Source organism: Choloepus didactylus, chromosome 20, assembly GCF_015220235.1.
Source record: "Choloepus didactylus isolate mChoDid1 chromosome 20, mChoDid1.pri, whole genome shotgun sequence".
In the NCBI taxonomy this organism is placed as follows: domain Eukaryota; kingdom Metazoa; phylum Chordata; class Mammalia; order Pilosa; family Megalonychidae; genus Choloepus; species Choloepus didactylus.
Genome location: NC_051326.1, coordinates 51,349,322 through 51,364,237, shown reverse-complemented (window position 1 = coordinate 51,364,237; position 14,916 = coordinate 51,349,322). Strand labels below are relative to the sequence as shown.

Here is a 14,916-nt window from a genome sequence, read left to right as displayed (position 1 = left end):
AAAAGACATAAATATGCAAATCCAAGAAGCTCAACATATTACAAACATTAAATCTGAATAGACCCACTCCAAGACACATACTAGTCACAATGGCAAATGCAAAAGAGGAGAGAATTCTGAAAGCAGCAAGAGAAAAGTGGTTCACCACAAACAAGCGATGCCAAAGATGACTAAATGCTGATTTCTCATCACACACAATGGCAGCAAGATGGCAGTGGTATTATATGTTTAAGATAATGAAAGAGAAAAATTTGCAGCCAAGAATTCTTTATCCTTCAAAAATGAGGGAGTGTTTAAAATATTCACAGATAAACAGAAGCTGACAAAGTTTAACAAGAGACCTGCCCTACAAGAATTACTAAAGGGAGTTTTGCCAGCTGAAACGAAAAGATAGGCGAGAGAGGATTGGAGGAGGGTATAGAAATGAAGATCATCAGCTGGATAACTAAAAGGATAAAAAGAGAGAAAAAAAATCCGAAAAATAAAAGCCAAAGGATAAAATGGTTGAAGCAAGTGCAGCCTTTACAGTAATAATACTGAATGTTAATTGATTAAAGTCTCCAATCAAAAGATGCAGATTGGCAGAATGGATAAAAAAAATGTGTTTCATTTATATGCTGCTTACAAGAGACTCATTTTAGATCCAAAGATACAAATAGATTGAGAGTGAAAGGATGGGAAAAAGACATTCCATGCAAGCAGTAACAAAAAATAAATAAACAAAAAGTCTGGGGTACCATACTAAGATCAGACAAAATAGACTTTAAATGCAAAAATGTTATGAGACAAATAAGGACACTCTATATTAATAAAAGGGACAATTCACCAAGAAGAAATAACAATAATAAATATTTATGCACATAATCAAGGTGCCCAAAGTACACAAGGCAAACACTGGCAAAACTAAGGGAGTAACAGACATTTCAACAATAACAGAGGGAGACTTCAACACACCATTCTCTTCAATAGACAGAACATCTAAATAGAGGGTCAATAAGGAAACAGAGAACCTAAATAATGTGATAAATAAATTAGACCTACAGAAATGTATAGAAAATTGCCCCCACCCCAAACAACAGGATATACATTCTTCTCAAGTACTAATGGAAAGTACTTCTCCAGGAAAGACTACATGTTGGGGAACAACAGGTCTTATAAATTTAAAAAGATTGAAATTATACTAAGCACTTTCTCTGATCACAATGGAATGAAGCTGGAAATCAGTAACAGCCAGAGAACAGGAAATTTCACAAATATATTGAGGATAAACAACATGCTCTTAAAAAATCAGTGGGTCAAAAAGAAATTGCAGGAGAAATCAGTAAATATCTTGAGATGAAAGAAAATGAGAACACAACATACCACAACTTATGAGATGCAGCAAAGGCAGTGCTGAGATGGAAACCTATAGCTCTAAATGTCAACATTAAAAAGGAAGAAAGAGCTAAAATCAAAGATCTAATTGATCATCTGAAGAAACCAGAGAAAGAAAAGCAAACTAATAGCAAAGGAAACAGAAAGAAATAACAAAGATTAGAGCAGAATAAATGAAATGGAGAACAACAAAAACAAACAAAAAAAATTAGAATAAATAAAAACAAAAGTTAGTTCTTTAAGAAGATCAATAAAATTGATAAACCCTTATCTAGACTGAGAAAGACAAAAAGAAGATGGAAATAAATAAAATCAGAAATGAGAAAGGGGTCATTACCATGGATCCCAGAGAAATAAAAAAGATCATAAGAGGATACTATGAACAAATGTATGCCAAAAAACTAGATAACTTAGATGAAATGGACAATTTCCTAGAAACACATGAACAACCTATATTGACTCAAGAAGAAATAGAAGACTTTAACAAATCAATCACAAGTAAATAGATTTAATCAGTCATCAAAAACCTCCCAAAAAAGGAAAGTCCAGGAGCAGACAGCTTCACAGTTGAATTTTACCAAGCATTCCAAGAGGAATTAATACCAGTTCTGCTCAAACTCTTCCAAAAAATTGAAGAGAGAGCACTATCTAACTCATTCTATGAGGCCAACATCACCCTAATACCAAAGCCTGATAGGATACTATGAGAAGAAAACTACAAACAAATCTCTCTAATGAATACAGATGCAAAAATCCTCAAAAAATACTTGCAAATCAAATCCAACAGCGAATTGCAAGAATTATATACCATGAACAAGTGGGTTTTAGCCTAGGTATGCAAATGTGGTGCAACACAAGAAAATCAATTAATGTAAAACACATTAACAAATTGAAGGGGAAAAATCAACATGGATCATCTTGATTGATATTGAAAGGCATTTGATAAAATCCAGCCTCCTTTCTTGATAAAAACACTTTGAAAAATAGGAATAGAAGGGAACTTTTCCAACATGTTAAAGGGCATAGATGAAAAACCCATGGCTAATATTGTACTCAATGGTGAAAGAATGAAAGCTTTCCCTCTAAGATCTGGAACAAGACATGGATGGCCACTGTCACCACTGTTATCAATACTGTTCTAGAAGTTGTAGCTAGAGCAATTAGGCAAGAAAAAGAAATGAGGCTTCCAAATATGAAAGGAAGAAATAAAACTTTCATTATTTGCAGATGACAAGTTCCTATAAAAAAGTCCTGAAAAACTACAACAAATCTACTAGAGTTATTAAATGAGTTCAGCAAAATGGTGGGGTACAAGATCAACACACAAAAATCAGTAGTGTTTCTATACACTAGTATTGAGCAATCTGAGGAGGAAATCGGAAAAAAAATTCCATCTACAATAGCAACTAAAAGAATCAAATATAAAGGAAAAAATTTAACCAAGGATGTAAAGGACTTATACAAAGAAAACTACAAAACACTGCTAAAAGAAATCAAAGGAGTCCTAAATAAATGGAAGAACACACCGTGTTCATGACTTGGAAGACTAAATATTGTTAAGATGTCAATTCTACCCAAATTGATTTATAGATTCAAAGCAATCCCAATCAAAATTCCAACAGCCTAGTTTGCAGAAATGGAAAAGCCAATTATCAAATTTATTTGAAAGGGTAAGGGAGCCCAAATAACAAAACCTCTTAAAAAAGAATGAAGTTGGAGAACTCAACACTTCCTGATTTTAAAGCATATGACAAAGCTACAGTGGTCACAACAGCATAGTTCTGTAGATCAATGGAATGGAATTGAGAGTTCAGAAACAGACTCTCACATCTATGGCCAAATAATATTCTACAAGGCTACCAAGTCCACTCAATTGGGATTAATAGTCTCTTCAAAAATGGTGCTGGGAGAACTGAATATCCATATGCAAAAGAATGAAAGAGGACCCCTATCTCACATCTTATACAAAAATTAATTCAAAATAGATCCAAGACCTAAATATAAGAACCAGGACCATAAAACCCCTAGAAGAAAATGTGCAGAAACATCTTCAAGATCCTATGTTAGGCAATTATTTCTTACACTTTACATCCAAAGGACAAGCAACAAAAGAAAAAATAGATAAACAGGATCTCCTCAAAATTAAAAACTTTGATGCCTCAAAGGACTTTGTCAAGAAAGTGAAAAGGCAACCTATTCAATGGGAGAAAATATTTGGAAACCATATATCTGATAAGATTTAATACCCAGAATATATAAAGGAATCCTACAACTCAACAATAGAAAGACAAACAACCCAATTAAAAACTTGGCAAAAGACTTGAATAGATATTTTTCAAAGAGGAAATACAAATGACTAAAAAGCACATGAAAATATGCCCAACATCACTAGCTATTAGGGAAATGCAAACCACAATGAGATATCATTTCACACCCACTATAATGGCCACTACCAAAAAAACAGAAAACTGCAAGTGTTGGAGAGGATGTGGAGAAATATGAACACTCATTCATTGCTGGTGGGAATGTAAAATGGTACAGCTGCTGTGGAAAACAGTTTGGCACTTCCTCAGGAAGCTAAGTATAGAATTGCCATATGATCTGACAACCCTGCTACTAGGTACATACCAGAAGAACTGAAAGCAGGAACTGAACAGACACTTGCACATCAATGTTCATAGCGGCATTATACACAATTGCCAAAAGATGGTAGCAACCCAAATGTTGGACAAATGGATAAACAAAATGTGGTATATTTAGCCATGTACGATGGGATATTATTCAGCTATAAGAAGGAATGAAGTCCTGATAAATGCAACAACATGGATGTAACTTGAGGACATTATATTAAGTGAAATAAGCCATACTCAAAAGGACAAATATTGTATGATCTCACTGATATGAACTAATTATGATAAGCAAATTCATACAGTTAGAATCTAGACTATAGGTTAGCAGGAGATAGAACAGGGTAGAGAATGGGGAACTGATGATTACTTTGTGCAGTTTCTATTAAGGTTGATTGTCAATGTTTGGAAATGGGTAGTTGGGATGGTAGCACATTATTGTGAGTGTAATTAACAGTGCTGTATTATGTTTGTGAATGTGGCTGAAACAGGAAGTTTGGGGTCATGTTTATTACCGAAAAGTTAGAGGATAAAACATGAGACTGAATGTTCCAGTTTGCTAATGCTGCCATTTTGCAAAATACCAGAAATGGATTGGCTTTTATAAAGGGGGTTTATTTGGTTACAAAGTTACAGTCTTGAGGCCATGAATTGTCTAAGATAAGGCATCAACAACAGGGTACCTTCAATGGAGAAAGGCCATTGGCATCTGGAAAACCTGTTAGCTGGGAAGGCATGTGGCTGGTGTCTGCTTGCTCCCAGGTTGCATTTAAAAATGGTGTTCTCAAAAGCGTCAGCGTCAGCGTCAGCTTCCAACAGCTGTCTTCAAAATGTCTCTGTAAGCTGCAGCGCTGAGGTCCTTCTGTTTGTCAGCTCTTTTACAAGACTCCAGTTAACTAATCAAGGCCCACACTGAATGGGCAGGGCCACACCTCCATGGAAAGAATCAGAGGTCGCACCCTAACCAAAGGTGTCCTTCACAATTGGGTGGGTCACATCTCCATGGAAACAACCTAATCCCAGTATCCCATGAGACTGGATTAAAAGATCATGGCTTTTTCTTGGGGGACATAATATATCCAAACTGGAACCCTGAATAACACAGTGAACCATGTTGTGGATGACAGGTTAATAGTACAAGAAAAAGAATGTTCTTTCATGAATTATAACAAATGTACATCACTGTTATAAGGTGTTAATAATAGGGTGGCATATGGGAAAAATACACCTTTTGCAAGCTATGGACTAGTTAACAGTGATATTTTAATATTCTTTCATCACTTTTAACAAAGGTACCACACACTAAGGCAAAGTGTCAACAATAGGGAGGTATATGGAATCGTATTTTTTACATGACTTTTCTGTAAACCTACAACTTCTCTAATTAGAAAAAAAAAAAAAACTTGGTGTCTGTCCTTAAGATGTTCACAGTCTAGCTGGGGATGCAGACACAAACTCGGCAACTCTAATGCAGAGGGACGTCTGTGCTAGTAGAGGTGATAACTAAAGCTAACCATTCTAGTGAGCACAACTCTTGGGGCACAATCTCAAGACTGCAAGAAATAGCCATTATTCTATTTTTTTTTTTTTTTTTAAGTCCAATTACATCCAATTCTAGTCTCCTTTCTTCTGAACTGGTGGGAAATTCAGTTTGACTATTATTGGGCCTTCCTTAAATGTCAAGGGATGAAATCAGAATTCGGAGGTGTTCCCTGGAGAATGGTGAGCATGTTTGATCCCAGGGCATCCTGGTGGCCTCTGGTAAGTTTATTGTCTGAACATGCCGTAGCTCCTGAAGCGCAGGGCTCCAAAGCCTATTTAAGTGGTTCTCACCTTTGCATCACAATCACCTGGAGGGCATGTTAAACCCAGCTAGGGGACCACCCCCAGTTTCTGATTCAGTTGATTGGCTGTGGGTCGGGTTGATAATGTCTATTTCTGACATGCTTCCAGGATCTGCTGACGCTGTTGGTCCTGGGATCACACCTTACACCTTGAGAACGACTGACCTAACAGAGTGTGGACTGATTACAAGGTCTCACCTCATGAGCCCGTGCACATGCGCCAGATGCCCAGCAGGCCTAGTCAGGGGTGATCACCATCTGACTGTGTTAGGTGTCGGGCCAGGAGGCTTGTAACAAGTTAACATGATGGAAGTAGAATCTAATTACGGAATTTTGAGCATCTCTAGTTAAAAAGTCCTCTAAAATAACATGAAAGATTCTTGACACAAAAAATTAGATACGAATAAAGCTTCCAAAGACATTTAACTCACCTTCAGTGCTCAAAATTCAAGAATCAGACCCTCAATGAATAGTGGTGATGGTAGAACAACAATGCGAATGTGATTACAACCACCGAATTATATCTGAATGTGGTTAAAACGGGGAAATTTTAAGTGGTATATATATGTAGCTAGAACAAAAATCTAAAGAAACAAAACAAAACGACCATAGGATTACACAACACAGTGGACCCTAATGTAAATTATGGACTTTAATAGTACAATTATAATATTTTCTCATCAGTTGTAATAAAGGTACCACACTAACACAAAATGTTAAAAATGGGGGTGGGGATATAGGAATTCTGCATTTTCTGCATGATCTTTCTGTAAACCTACAACTTCTCTAATAAAAAAAGGAAAACAAGTTTCCTTTTGCTACCAATTAAAATGCTGATGCGGCCTGCGCACATGATTTCTGAGCATGTGGCCTCTGTGGAATAAACCTTGGATGATGGGATACCCTTGAGAGCTGAATCAGAGGCTGTCGGCTGTCCTACCTGTGTTCTGGAGTGTGGCGGATGTCCTGTGGCAAGGAGAGGCAGAGGACGGGGCCAGGAGACCAGGTCACAACATCACCATCTATTGACAGTTGGGCAGCCCAATAATGAAGAAGTCCTGGCTAACATCAGTACTAGGCTATACGAAATTGTATTGCTTTGGGCAGACGTAAGACATGCATTTCTTTTTCTTCTTTTCTTTTGGTCAGGAAGACCCTGACCAGGTCTCCTTTGATATTCTGAGTTGGACTGGAAAAGCAGAGAGTTGCTATCAGGAGCCTTACCCGTGTCCGTATGTCTAACGCCCAGCCAGGTGGCATTTCTAAGTCTGCTGAATGCAAGAAACAATCAGGCATTCTGATATGGGACCCAGGGAGTGTTGAGTTCATGCAGTGTATGGAAGTGTGAGGAGGACATGGGCTCCTGCGGGTTCCAGTGTTCAGAACGACCCTCTCCTGAATGCCTGTGGCACCTGGAGTCACGGATGCCACCCTGTTGCTTGCATATTATTAGGTCCTCATTGGAATGGCCTTGTGCTTCCTTTGTGATGATTAGGGGTGATCTACAGATAGCACTCATTCAATGCCTGAAATACAGTGGCCATTCAATAAGTGACGGCTACTGTGTTTATTGGTTTTTTAATACCCCATTGTGCTTAAAGAGTAAGTATTCAAGCAATATTTAGCCCAGTATCAACCTAATGAGGGTTCCAATTTTCTACTTGGAATATGTAAAAGGTAAACTCTGATGGTTAACTATTCAGTGTTGGCACATAAGACAGACTTTAGGAATGTATTTCTTTTTTTTTAAGATAAAAGAAAAATGAGTGTAAACTCAACAAATTACAACCATCATCCCAGACATCACAGACATTCATAGCAAAGTTTTTCCTCTTCTATCTTTAAGGACTTGCAAAAGAATCCAAATAAGAAACGAGGCGATAATGCCGTCACCGTGTGTAAGCTGAACCTTAGACCACAGCCGTCTCCTGGGAGAGGTACAGGGCGAGTGTCCCTCCCTGCCTGCCTGTGCCCAGCCTCCCGGGGCATTCTCACTGTGGCTGCCAATAGTGGGAACGGTGGGAGTGGGTGGGAGGAGGAGGATGTAAGCACCAATTTTTAATAGGAAACCTTGATTCCTATTTCTAATTTGGTTGGCTTATGTCTAGTGGGAGAAGGTGCAATATTATCCTCTTTTATGCACAACTGACCTGGGACTGTTTTGAACCACTGACCTAGAAATGACAGATTCCATAATCCATTTCAAATCCCCACAGGACAGCCTGCCTCTCTCCATAATTTGGTTCCAGGTTTCAGCCAGAGGGAAAAGCCTCCATCTCTCATCCCCTGAAGCCAGATTTGAAGACAAACCCTCAAGGTGAAGGGCTTCAAATTACATCATCAGATTTTGGGGCTTTTTAAAAATAAAAGTTGTTTTTATTTTTCTATCTTCTTGAAGAGAAAGAGTTTAAAACCTCCTTGGTTCTAAAACAGTCTTTTTTGGCTCTCTCATCTTCTTTTCTAATATTTTAGTATGTAATTAATCTCTGTTCCAACAAATGCGTGGAGACAGCCTGCCTTAGATGCTATATTTGTGTGTTTTTACTTTATTACAAAAACGAATAGAAATATAGCTTTGCTTTGCTTTATGCAACAGATGTTCATATCACAGAGTCTTTTAAAATGAATTATATTTTAAAATGTACTAGAAGAGCTAGATATTTAAGGGACCCTTGCCAGAACTTCTTTAGCAAAGTGGAGAAATTTTCAGGTACTTTAGCTTTTTTCAAAGCAGGGCATGATTATGTAAATATAAAAGCAAATGTACTGACAATCAGGCTTAAAAGAATACATAAATGCATATACCTCCTAATCCACCTGCTTACATATACTTTAAATACTCTCCCTTTGTTTTATTATGCATTAAGTTCCTTTGTTCTGCTCACTCCCTTAAATGCAGCCATTCCCCTTCTCCCATATGATGTGTAAAATACAGCAGAAATGATGGATTCTTTCACCCATCACAAGGCTTGTCCAAGGTTTTCAGCAGAAGGCTGAAAAACAATCAGATGAACAAAATTGATGCACTTAGTTTTGGGGTATGGGAGGAGGCAATGAAAGGTAGAAGATGAATGGCAATCTATGTTTGATTTTCCTCTTCCATTATTTATAAATCCTCTAGAACATTTAGGGATACAGTGAGAATGGTTTATTACATTTCTCAGCTTTTCTCTGAGGATATTCAGGAATTAATAAACGAAGCAGGCTAGCTTCTGAGAATAAACAAAAGGGATCCAATGCATAATATGGATTTTCTCTATCTATGAACACCATTCTAATAGTATGTTTACTCCCTTTTATTCATCAATAGTGGCAAAGCTTCAGGGATTAAGCTGGCTAAAGTTCAACAAACTGCCAGGACAGTCTAAGCCTGTTTCGTGGCTCATGATCAAGAAGATGCTTTTCCCAACAGCAATGAAAGAGATTTTATTGAATCAGAGTCACATTAATATATTAGCTCCAATATATACAGTTTACAAAACACCTACTCATTCAGGAAGGGACTTGACACAATTAAATGATCTAGGCTAACTTGAGACACTGCGTGTTAAAGCTGTCCCCTTCTTTGGCAGCGACCGCCTCGAGCAGAGACTGCTTCTTCTGCATACTCCGGGATGACTCCAGCTCATACATGGTTGTCAAATTGAAAAGCACACTCTCGTGCAGGTAGTGCTGGGGGTCCTGCTGAACCATTGCTTCCAGCTGCCGGAGGGAATCTTTCAGTTTCCCCAGATAAAGCAGACACACAGCAGCATTGTTGTTAGCCTAGAGAAAAAGAGCCCCCGTGCAAAATCAGAACAACCTGACCAAGAATTAGAAAGACATCATCTGCAAACAATTTAGAACCACGCTTGTTTATTCCTGAGTTGAGTCCTGGGTTGTCAGTGCCTGGGCTGCTGTTGTCTGTGCTGTGAGGAAGGCTGTGCAGGGTAGCTGAGGCTGGAGCTCACGCAGGCCTGCTGCTGGAAATCCTCCCCCAACACCCGCTACCACTGTCTGACGCCAGTGGACTTGAAAAAGGCCAGCAGGGGTTATTTTAAATTCGTTTTAGTGTACAGTTCTAGAATCTCTGTGAAATGCAGAAGGCTGAGGATTCTAGGGTTACTGAGTATGTTTCTGCTTGGGTATCTTACCACAGCATTTGTTGGTTCAATCCTTAAAATTTCTGTGAAGAATTTGTGGGCTTCTGCAAAGTTATTCTGACCGAGGTGAAGGAAAGCTCTGTAATGTAAGTGACATATAAAGCAGTTACCCAGGAAAAGTCAAGATGCAAGTGTGTACCGACAAAACTGATAGGGTGGCTTAAAAAAATTGCAAAGATCTGAACATTTGACATTTGCTCTTCAAAGTGTAATTTTGAGTAGTCTGGGTGTTAATGCTCTCCAGATGGTGGTAGTGACATTTTAGTTGATTGAAACATATCATGCATTCTGGCTAGCAAATTAAAGTATGCCTAACTTTTATTAATTTAGACATAGTAACTTTCCTTAAAATTATTTCCTACTATAAAACCTGATACCTGCTTCATCTTTATTTTCTGTTTTTATGTGAAGGCTTTATACTGGGCACAGGCTTCATCTTAATACACATATACTCACGCAGAACTACACATTATTGTATATTGTTTTACTCATAAAAGCTGATCAGAGAACACCAAAACACATGTATTCAAAATGGCTTGTTTGCTAGAGACAGTAAACATCCATGCAAAATTATGCTGAGAACAGGGGCAACATAAGCAGTAGTCTGAAGAACAAGGAGAAAAAATATCCTTAAAATCAGTTCTGTTCTGTTTTGTTTTTGACTAAAAGACCACCACTGCAATTCAAGAAAATGCCAATCTACCTCTTGGGTCTATGACTTACTGTCTCATTTCTGAGAGATAAACGACAGGAAGAAGTACTAAGAGGGACATTTTCTCTAGAGAATTTTACCAGTCAGTTAATGCAGTTTAAACTGCTTTAGGAAACTTGGGAAATAAATATATTTAATTTAAAACTACATACCTGTTCATTAAAACCATTATTTTACCCTGTAGTCCATCCAATTTCTGTGTGACTTTCTCAACATCTTGAAAATACTTTTCAGCTGTTTTTATGTCTCCAATCTGCTTTGACAAAATTAGTCAGTTAGGCTGATGAATTAGAAGACATATTAAACCTAAACCCACATATATAGTTCACTAAAATCATATTAGAATCTGAAGACATTTATGTGCCTTTGGTAACCATTCACTAATCATTACTTTTTGTAAAAAGCAAGTGACATTTTTCAGACACAGTGGACTGTGAACATTCTATAGCTCAGAAACTAAGTTGTTAAGGCACATGCCTTATTAAAATGCCTTATAGTTTAGTAACTTGTACTCTTTGAAATAAATACTGGCATAGCATTAAGTAAAATAAAAATAAAATGAATGACAAATAAATAAAATATTTAAAATTTTGGTGTAGTATGGCAAGTCCCAAATTAATTTTATTATTTGTGACCAGTAAAATAAGAACCACAAGTTTGCAAACTTCAAAGTAGTATTTTGCCATAGTAATACAGAATTTTACTGTAAAATATCCCACTATTATCAAACATGTAATGAAACCTACCATCCCTGAATAAAATAAAGCCTGGATACACCAGGTTGGCAATGAGAGTGAATGTGGGAGAACAGACAGCTAAATCTCCCAGCCCTGATGCCTGATTACTTGATATTTATCTACACTGCTATCACTGCAGAACTATAGCTTGGTTTCATTTAAGGGAGATTCAGGTTTCCTTTTGCCTTCAAAAACTTAAGGATAACAATGATCTATGTTCATAATTAATATATGAAAAAATAAAGAAAAATCTCATTATAACAAAAATCTTAAACATAAGGATAATATAAACATAAGGATAATATAAGAAGAAGTGCTCTTTGTGTTTCGGGGCTAAAGAAATAGTACTCTGTGAGGGGACCCAGGGCCCAGGCTTCCCCCGACCCTAACGGGGAATGAGGCCTCCAGCACGCAGCAGCTTGCGTGACTGGGACAGAAGTTGAAGGTCATCAGACTTCCTCAGGGAGGAAAGTATGTACAGATGGTATTGTAAACAGAACACTGAAACTCCCCTCCCCTGATCACTGTTGATAACAAACCTCCAGACTCCCGTGTCACGAGATTTTCCTGAAACTCTGTTCTTATACTCTATGGAATGTCTTTGTCCTAAACCCTATAAGCTGTCCTCGCACTCCCTGCCCTTGCAGAGCACTGACTTCCATTTTCCAGCTGGCCGCCACTGGGAAGAATGCTCTCCTGTTTGTAAGTCCTAATAAACCCATGTCTGACTCCCTGCCTGGCATGTTCTTTGGCCTTAGGGCTGCACTGACCCAAGCCCTTCAAGAGCTGGGTTGGAACACTTTGCTATAGTAAATTCAATCCAACAATAACAACACAAATTTTAAAAAATACTGCCCTTTTCCATGTATAAATTTCTTTATAGTAAAACAACTTGAATTAGTGCTATTTATATTCTAAGTAGAAGAGAGCTGAGGGAGCAATAACTGAGTAGTACAAGTTAACTTAATTACTCTTTTCATTACAAGTATTGATCAGTCATTTAAATAGATCCTGCTTAAATTCTCAAACAACTTGTTGGGAGACAATTCTCCTTGGGTTTCTCACATTTCTGTAGGTCTTAAAAGCAGAGGCATTGTCTACCCTTTATTTCAGACTATCTTTTCAAGGATGTTGGTATAGTGAAGAGCTTTGGGAGAGAAGTCTCCCTTGGGGGTAAAGGGCAGTCATGCTTACTGCCTATTATATAAGATTTGGGTTTCCTAAGCTTAGAATAACTCTCTGGCAATGCAACCCACTCTAGGTATCATCTGGACCTCTTCATATTACCCTGAGGAAATTGGGGCTTGGTGTTTGGTGAAAAAAAATATTGATCATCTGGTTATATTGCTCTTACTGGGAGTAATAAATGTCCTTCATCTCTGATCCAGAAATCTCATGTCTTTTGAGACTAAACTGGCAGCTCAACTGTTAGCTTGCAAGTAACAAAATCTCCTTCACATAATGACTGTATAACTATATAGCTTTTATCATGTAACCATGTGATTGTAAAAAAACATGTGTATGAGTAGATGAGTAATAAAATAAAGACATGTATGAAAAAAATAGGTTGGGAATATGGTGAAAAAATACCCCTATGTAAACTATGGACAATAGTTATAGTATTACTTTAATAATCTTTCATCAATTGTAACAAATGTAATGACTGTTAAAAAATAGTAGAATTACAAAAAAAGTGTTATAATCAACTGTAACAAAATTTTCACACCAAAGTCAAATATTGGTGGTGGAATGGTATATGGGAATCCTGTATTTTATTCATGATTGTTCTGTAAACCCACAACTTCTCTAATAAAAAATTAAAAAAAAAATCTCTTCATAGTTTTTGACATTATCCCTCAAAATAACATACCATGTTAGAGGGTAGAAAAACAAAATAAAAATAATATACACACATAAAACAAAACAGAATGGCATGTGTCAATTGCTTCCCTTCTTCTACTACAGAGTTTTCACTTACTAATTGACTAAAAAGAACTAAGATTAATGTGGGCTCAATGACATGGCCCTGAGCTTTAACATCTGAATTTCCTGTAATGTGTTTTAACTAAAATTCCTTTTAAGAAGACAATGTTTCCTAGTGACCGGAAAATTATTATAGCTAATAAAAAAGATTTATCAAGTCCTTAGTATGTGCCAGGTTCTGTGCTAAGTGCTTCAAACACATCTCATTTCACTCTCATAACAATCCTGTGATGTAGATACTATTATCTATTTTCACTTTCTAGACAAAAAAATAATAAGGTTCAGAAAGTTTAAACAATTTTCTTAGATCACACAGCTAACATGTAACAGACTAGGACTCAAAAGTCAGGTCTGTCCAACTCCCAGGCCCATGTGTTGACACTCTATACCATATGGTCTTATAAAGCTGATGCACAACTTTTACTAAAACCACTTTTTAGTGAAGGGTAATAGAAAAATCTTGGTATATTCTTTGCTACCTACTGATTTTCCTGGTGATTAAAGTTTACATCTTCATAATTATTAAAACAAATTAAGATTTAAAATCCTACCACTTTTTAAGAGTCAGATGTAGCTTAAAAAATTAAACAATACAAAAAAGCAATTAAAAGTGTAGCAGATCTAGAAACCAATAAAAAACCCAATTATTTGAAAAAAACAAACTAATCAAGAAAAAGAATAAACAAAATTAGAAATGAAAAAAAGAGAAATAACTAGGTACAAAAGAAATTAAAATAATTATCAAAGGGGACAGTATTTTACAAAACTTTGCAAGTAAGTATGAAAGGAAAGAGGAAATAGGCATTTTTTAGGTGTATTATTTATACCTCCAAGGAACAGATAATTCCAAACTATTCAACATGTTCCAGAGAACACAGAAAAAACTTATTTTTACAAAGACAGATAACAAACAGTTACTAAATGCTTTTGAGAAGATCACACCCAGGCTCACATATAAGCCCTGGACCAACCTGACTTATGATTACAAATGCAAGCATCTAGCGAAACATGCCTCCCTGGAACTCCACCCTGTTGGTTCTGTCCTTTGGAGGATCCAATCGTAAGTGTACTTTTGGTGTCAGAGACTCAAAATGTGACTCTATCTGATTCTTCCTTTCTTCCTGGAAAACTTTGCAGCTCTTTGCAGGTAGGTGGGGCCCTGGGACCAGGTATGGCGAACAGCTGGTCTTCCCTCCCTTCTGTACAAACTGGAAGCCACCTATTCCAGATGGTACAGCTCCAAGAGGGAAGCAGACTGGGTCCCTGAATTACCACTCGGAAAGTGATGCCCTACAGAGCCGCCTGACCCATGGAGGACTTCGCATGGGCAAGAGAAAAGGTTTTTTCTGTCAAGACACCGAGATTCTTGGATGATTTGTCACCACAGCACAGTTGATCCGTTCTTGGCTAATATATTTTCCTTGCCATGTAACAGCCTTTCAGGTGTGTGAAGAAAGCTAAAATTCTCAGCCCTTTCAACTGTTTTTCCTATTTCAC

The 14,916-nt window shown here is 37.3% G+C and overlaps 1 protein-coding gene across 1 annotated transcript in view; it reads right to left on the bottom strand.

The window, feature by feature from the left end:
• Positions 1-8,782: 8,782 nt before the first annotated feature.
• Positions 8,783-14,916, bottom strand: part of TRAPPC12 (trafficking protein particle complex 12) — a 146,791-nt gene continuing 140,657 nt past the window's right edge. The window contains exons 10-12 of the mRNA XM_037812891.1: positions 10,852-10,952; positions 9,979-10,066; positions 8,783-9,610 (exon numbers count right to left, since the gene is read on the bottom strand). Of these exons, the coding sequence (XP_037668819.1) occupies positions 9,368-9,610; positions 9,979-10,066; positions 10,852-10,952 (432 nt within the window). The 3' untranslated portion in view covers positions 8,783-9,367. The remainder of the gene's footprint in view (positions 9,611-9,978; positions 10,067-10,851; positions 10,953-14,916) is intronic.